Source organism: Ostrea edulis, chromosome 3 (genome assembly GCF_947568905.1).
Source record: "Ostrea edulis chromosome 3, xbOstEdul1.1, whole genome shotgun sequence".
Taxonomy (NCBI): Eukaryota; Metazoa; Mollusca; class Bivalvia; order Ostreida; family Ostreidae; genus Ostrea; species Ostrea edulis.
This window is the reverse complement of record NC_079166.1, coordinates 71517407-71525099: the sequence shown is the minus strand read 5'-3', so window position 1 is coordinate 71525099 and position 7693 is coordinate 71517407. Positions and strand designations below refer to the sequence as shown.

At 34.4% G+C, this 7693-nt stretch overlaps 1 protein-coding gene across 8 annotated transcripts in view; it reads left to right on the top strand.

The window, feature by feature from the left end:
- The first annotated feature begins 3772 nt into the window (after positions 1–3772).
- LOC125672997 (WW domain-containing oxidoreductase-like) overlaps positions 3773–7693 on the top strand; it is a 36365-nt gene continuing 32444 nt past the window's right edge. For 6 of the 8 annotated variants that reach the window (XR_008801191.1, XM_048909220.2, XM_048909222.2 and 3 more), the window contains exons 1-4: positions 3773–3990; positions 5701–5810; positions 7226–7433; positions 7640–7674. Coding sequence is in view for 7 of the 8 variants with exons in the window: in XM_048909220.2 (XP_048765177.2) it covers positions 3915–3990; positions 5701–5810; positions 7226–7433; positions 7640–7674 (429 nt within the window). In the remaining variant the exon portion in view is untranslated. The remainder of the gene's footprint in view (positions 3991–5700; positions 5811–7225; positions 7434–7639; positions 7675–7693) is intronic. The other 2 variants (XM_048909219.2, XM_056158789.1) reach the window with 2 other exon arrangements.

Here is a 7693-nt window from a genome sequence, read left to right as displayed (position 1 = left end):
GAGCTTGTTCTGCGTATGGTCAGTTTTTATATCGAGGCAGGCTGCTGACAAACAAGTTGATGGTGCAGGGGTTTCAACAGTCCCGTTTAAAGTCAGCATTTCGCAAACTCTATGTTCGTTATAACGATCTAGTTTGCCAATACAACCTATCATTGGGTCAAATGCTGTCTGACGTGTTTTATACCGATTTTTTAGCCGTTCTTGGCACACTGATTTCGACTACGAATAAATCCGCTTACCTGATCAAGATATAACGCTCATGGCAGGTGTGACCGGTCGACAGGGGATGCTTACTCCTCCTAGGCAATTGATCCCACCTCTAGTTTGTCCAGGCGTTCTTGTTTGCCCAACTCTCTATTTTGTATACCTTATAGGAATTATAAGATTGTTCACAGTTCGTTATCTTCACCTTTCATCTTACTTACTGTATATGAGATTCACATGTCCATGCTAGGGTTGAAAACTATCTCTTCAATCATAAGATCTTAAAAGTTGTCAAGTATTGAACACACTTGAAAAATTTTAACCCGTTCAACACGAATTCTTGATTTTGCTATTTTACGACAAACTTGAAATTTGATGGGGGTTATCGCCCTTTGTCCTTGAGGAAATCAAGAATATTAAGGTGTAATTCAGATGAAAGTAAGGAGTGTGTAGTGTACCCTTGTCAGCTAAAATTAAATATCCAGATGAAGAATGATCCAGTATTTTACTTTGGTCAACGATGGCTTCACTTGAGGTGCTGCCTCAATACACTTAACATATATCACAGTACCATTTGGAGCTACACCTATAAAGACCTTAACTGTGTGGCAGTTTTTGTAAGAGATGTTTGTGTGACACTGTACCCTCATATCTTGGACAGGCAAATCCTGGATGACCTCTGGAGCATCAAACACTAAACTGCAGCAACTGAAGTCCCCAAAAATTGCTGATATGGAAGACGAAATATTTTCAATTTTCCCTTCCAACAAAATCTTGTACTCGGAAAATATGTGAGTGATGGAAATAAACGTATTATGCAAAGTTGTCTTGCTTGTACAAAATCGCTTTGCAATCTCAAGTAGTGAATTGCTTATTTTCAGTTTCATGAAATTAAATAAAATTTGGTGTGTCCTTGATAGTTGGTAAGGAGCCCATCCACGTACATATGTACAACAATTTAACTACTTTGCAGAACATCTCAGGTTTTAAGGACGTTAGCTCCTGAGTTTTTGAGCACAACTGCGCAGGATGCTACAACTAAGTGTTTACTGGTTCAATACTGATCCCATTGGTGCAAACATATTACACATCTATTACTAAACCCTATCCAGTTAAAACATTGTGTCAATTCAAATTTTGAAAGGGTTTGGCAGGGACTATGTTTTGTGGCGGAAGGATTGATTAATCAAAAAGTTCTCAATCTGCGTGATATTACAGGTTCTGTTTCATCCAATATCTCTTCTATTTTTATACTCCTATACATGCATTTCAGTTTTATGATTTATGATACAAGTAGTTGAGACTTGGAAGTAGTTCAAATGTTGTAATTCATTAATTTGATTGCTATATTTTCAAACAGAACGCCGATTCTTAAAAAAAAATGTTTAAATTAATTTACTTATATTTTGTATAAAAATTCAGTAATTTCGCCAATAATTTAAATAAAAACTTGGTCTCTAGCTCCCACTATTTTTAGTTCCATTTTAAATTTTATAACAAGTCCTTGATAATTATGTGAAATGTTACTCCTAATATGTCCTTTAAACTCTCAAATTTGATATCATCAATTGTTTTGTATATCAAGTGCAAAAAGGTATTATTTATTTCCATTACTAGTATTAAACTTTCTTTTTATATGTAGTATTAGAGGGCATGGTTATGTATATATTTTATATTATGATTGATTTGTGTTGCTTACGTTGTGTTGACACCAACAGACGAATCAAGTTTAACTGAATAAATCTTAAATGCAAAAAGGTCATATTTAGAACACTGTAGCTCATTAAAAAGCGTTGCGATCCCAGTTTTTCTTTATGATTTCCAAATTATCCTTCAATGTAGAAATTAGAAATACACTCAAAAATTGACATTACTCCATATCTCAGATGTGAACCTCTTTAAGGTTTTGAATATGAGCATCTGAAAAAAGAATTTCAAAAATCTTAACAAGTATTATGAACTCGAATGTCGACTGTTCAAGCAATGATAAAAAAGTGACCCCTATGTTCCACTGCTTTCCAAAGAGCAGGCGAAATAAAAACAACAAAATAATTCATGATTCACAAAGTTTTGAAGTTTAGTTTCCGGTATTTCACATTTGAAATACATATCAAAATGGATAGTATGTTTGAATTATTTCTGTAGCAACTAATGTCATAACATATACCTTCTTATCATCAGTAAAAATTTGTCTGATAGTAGATGGATATTTCCTTGTCTGTAATTTTTGAATTTCTAATTCAAGTTCCTGAATATAGCAATACTCGAGACTGTGCAAAACATGCTCATAGTGTACAAATGATATTTCATATTAATCATATATATATGGCATTTTCCTTTACTTTTTGTAAAAGGTATGCATTTGATTGAAAATATGTGATTTAATGGAGCTGAGATTGCCTCCAAATGTGAGCACTTGTCATTGATATATTAAGTTTGTGAATTTTATCTGCTGATGACACCGCTACATGTACCTTCCTGAGAAATAACAGAGAAATATATCGATGTATGTGTACCTAAATGTTCTATCAAAATTAGTTTTTTCATTATCAACAGGATTTACATTATATAGCTAAAATGAATTAATAGAGCATGCTTTATGGTAGATATATAAAGACTAAGATTAAATTACAAGCGTCAAAAAGCAGTTTGGGCTTTAGATTACCAGTTTGGACTTCAGATTACCACAAAATATGTTACCTTCTGCACAGTTGGTCTTAGTTTTCAAAATCAAAATACGATCCTGAATTCCATGGGAACAAAGTGAAACCATTCTCTTTCTTGCTATTCTTGAAATGTATATCACATACGAATATGTATAAATGCAAAATAAAATTCAAACTGTTTCTTCATCAAATTAATTGTGACAATAAATATAAGTTTCAAAACTTGAATACATTAATTGCTTATTTATATCATCTGAGTCTTTAGCAATGTACTGTTATATATGTAGTTAAATGAAATTTGAACGTATAAAATGAATAAACTATATCTTTTATTTTCATGCTATATTTTGAACACATATTACAAGTGAGTATAAGAAGTGGGTTATTGCATACTCATTCTTCTCAAAGCAGATGGAGTGGCTGCATGTATTGTCCTTACATTTGACAGTGCACAGGGGTTTCGCATATCTCTCCATTTCCTCTTTCTCCTAAAACATCGTATACACCCTCGCACCGACCACAGTATTGCCCTCACACCTAGTAAAGTACCATATTCACGGTACCACTGCATTATATTTACAAATACTTCTTGTTACCACCATAACCTAAATTGCCTGATACAGAGGAAATTTGTTCATACATGGGCCTGATTTTCCTATTCAACAATCAAAATGAAAGTAGAGTGATAATTATTTAAATTCATAAGTTTCATGATTTATTTAGGCCTACCTGCATATTTTTTCCATAATTTCAACATTTTCACACCCTTGGGGAATCTGAAAAAGCTGCATGTTTCTTTGAGGATTTGGTGATTGCATTTTGAAACGAAACAGAGCATATTTTACTAAGATAACTTTACACATGGTTTTGTTTGCACACAGTGCTAAACCGGAAGTTACGCCATGACCTGATTTTCGCGTCCTATTAGGACGAAAAACCCTATTGTGTACTTCATCATGACATGATACGATTTCACATTTCATAAAGGCCGATAATTACCAATCAGAACCGGTATAACATTTCATCAATTTACTGTTGATCATCATGGGAGGATCAGAATCACTACCTGAGGTAGCACTGACCATGGATCGCGTGGTTCTCATCACCGGTGGGAATACAGGTAAATGGGCTTCACGCAGAGTAATGAAATAAAATGGCGCGTCTAAATTCGGGTGTTGAATTTCAGAACAGATTTGCCTGCTTGTAAAGCGCTTCAACTGATTTACCAGTCAAAACCACGTCTTCAACAAAAACGTAGATTTATGGAATACTGCAATGGTCATATTGAATGCCACATGAGGATTAAATTTTTCATATCCGTTTCTTACTCGTTCATTCCGAATGTACTTCTGAAAAGATTGAATCGCCAGCCATACTTACATACCATAAGACATTATCTAATTCAATTCATTATTTGTGTAGAATATTCCATTATCATCTGCATGTGGTGTTTATATATCTCAACTGATTCGATGTGCAAGACCTTGTTCTGGGTATAGTCAGTTTTTAAATCGAGGTAAGCTACTGACAAACAAGTTGATGGTACAGGGATTTCAACAGTCTCGATTGAAGTTAGCATTTCGCAAATTCTATGGTCGTTATAACGATCTAGTTCGTCAATACAACCTCACATTGGGTCAAATGCTATCTGACGTGTTTCATACCGATTGTTAAGCCGTTCTTGGCACACTGATTTTGACTGCAGATAACTCCGTTTACCTGATCACGATATAGGGCTCACGGCAGGTGTGACCGGTCAACCGGGGATGCTTACTCCTCCTAGGCACCTGATCCCACCTCTGGTGTGTCCAGGGGTCCGTGTTTGCCCAACTATCTATTTTGTATTGCTTGTAGGAGTTATGAGATTGACCACTGTTCGTTATCTTCACCTTGCATTCAATTGCAGCTATCGAATAATACAGTTATACCAAGAAATAGTCAAATGAATAAAGTTATGCAACGTAGTTTCAAGTCTTCTCTTCCACCGTGACGTCATTTTCTCGCCCATAACAGACCAAATGCCATGAAATATTTTACTGTGCACAAAATAAGAAAAAATGTAAAGACATGTATAATTCACCCACAATCAGGTCAAGACAGTGGTGCACGTTTTAAAAACGTTTTAATCGTCCTTCAAGAATATTTCAATTTTGTTGAAATTTTACCAGTTTAGGTGCCACAAATGTTGATGTACTATCGTTCTAATAATCGAGCATGTAAATTTCATTCATAAATTGGCCGTAAATTGGTCGTATGGTCTTAGTGAAAGTGAGTTTGAATGACCACACTATGACAGTTTTTAATGTGATGGGTGACTAAACAATAGTTAAATCTGTTTCATTGAAATCTATGAGAAGTCTCGCCCAAAAATGTACACCTTCAATCAAGCAAAGTGACACACTGCTATTGGAACAACAGTATGTATGAGGTTCGGGGAGGTAGCAATTAGGGCCCTGGTCAATTTATGAATGAAATGTACAAATATGTATTGATACAGGGTCCGTATTTTTATCAGGGTTTTTCTACCCCACCCCTTCAGCGGAACATTCTTCAAAATATTCGGCTGTCCAAAAGATTCTAAGAATTGCTATTGTTCAGCAGAGTAGCTGATAAATCATTCGTAATATGACAAAACATAATACCTTGCAGAGTACCGATCATGCAGTTTAAACCATAAACTTCGTGATCCAAATTCAATGTAGTGGTTGAAATGTGAACTTACATAATTTGGCCAATTCATCCTCTACAGTGATGAAATTTGGAATTAAACATTTTTAATACAATTTTGCCGACAATTGTACTTTGAAACTTTGAATGAAAATCCTTTCAGGTATTGGATATGAGACAGCTAAATGGATAGCTATGAGGGGAGCAAGAGTAATCATTGCCTGCAGATCAGAGGAACGAGCAAACGCCGTGAGTGTCATCAAGAAAAATAATGTAAAGAATTCAATGTACATGTACCTATTTTGATTTTGTGAAAAATTAATTAAATAATTCAAAATCTGGATATAAATGGTAAATTCATGCCCGCTAATTTTATGCCTTCTTGAGATAAACAAAGCTATCATGGAATAGAACACCTGTAGGTCTTTAAATAAACGATTATCTTCAGACCCTAAACAAAAAATCCTATCGAATTTAAGAAACTTCCATGAAATTCTTAATTTTCCAGCGGACGATCTTCGAAGTATTTTTCCTTTTTAAGATATGTCATCTCTCTCTCTCTCTCTCTCTCTCTCTCTCTCTCTCTCTCTCTCTCTCTCTTTATATATATATATATATATATATATATATATATATATATAAGCACTGAAAAGGCCACGACACTGTTGGTTATTTAAAACTCAAATTTTCGACGCAACCCGCGTCTTTATCAAGAGACATATATTACACAGACAAACAACACACACCACGAAAAACGACAAGTATCAATAAACTACATTGGTAACAAGAATAATCCACTCTTGTACTTGGGGATAAAAATGGTGGTTTTGTTGTAAAACGTGTTTACTGACGTCAGATGGTGTAGAGAGTTTGTACTATGGTCGGGTCGGGATGAAAATCGAATTATTCTTGAAAATTACAGAAATCAGATAAATTTAGAGGGAAAACTTCCAAAACAATGTGATTATGAAATAAAAGGGTGGGAAGATAATGATATGGAGTGATTGAGTTGAAAACAATATTTGGTATTCGTACCATTGATGATTCGGATATGGTAAATAGTGCTGACAACGAAAAATAATATGATAGCCAGAAGAACACGATTGAAAAACAAAGTCAATCAAAAGACACAGATCTCGCATTAAAATCAACAAGCCAAGAAGTGAATGGGAGAGAAGTCTAAGGAAAACATACTGTATTATGTTTTTCAAGCTAATATATTTTTTTAAGGTCAGACAAATTAAAGCCGCATTCTAGAAATTCGTTTTTCGTGGTGTGTGTTATTTGTCTATGTAATAAATGTTTCTTGATAAAGACGCAGGTTGCGTCGAAAATTTGAGTTTTAAATAACCAACAGTGTCGTGGCCTTTTCAGTGCTTTTATAAATTTCTTTACTGGCCTTGTATCTTCTCAGATACGACACTTGGTGTTGTTGGGTTTTCGTGGTTATGTATATATGTATATATATATATATATATAGAGAGAGAGAGAGAGAGAGAGAGAGAGAGAGAGAGAGAGAGAGAGAGAGAGAGACCTTAGATTTTAAAGAGGTGAACGACTTATCACTTGTGATTACAGATATGTCTCATAACTTGTTGTTAAAAGAAATCTTTATCAGCTCTGAATAAATGATAAATTAATCAAGTTATAGTAAGAAAAATATTATCTAATCAATATGAAATTAACAGGCTATCGAACGGATGCAGGTAGAGTTTAAAGAAGAAAAGTCCAAAGGTACGCCCAGACTTTGTTCCTGTGAAACTCTCGCCTTGGAATTCATGGCTTTAGATCTAGCATCTCTCAAATCTGTGGAAAACTTCATAGATAATTTCAAAGCAAAGGAAATTAAACTCCACGTCTTACTTTGCAATGCAGGGATTGCTCTACATGCACAAGGTACGTATTTTTCTATCATGTCAATTTTGACTTTAGTGGATGGTTGTGATTACAGCAGTACACAGATTGTATATGGCAGTAATGTAGTTGTTACATTTTGCCTTGAAAACTATCAAATATATCAATTGCATGTATATTTTACATCTTTTGTCTGTGTTGACAAACTTACACAATTGAATGAATGTATTTTTACACAAATATTTCAGAGTACACGGAGGACGGATTTGAGATTATGTTTCAGGTTTGTTTAAAACATTCTG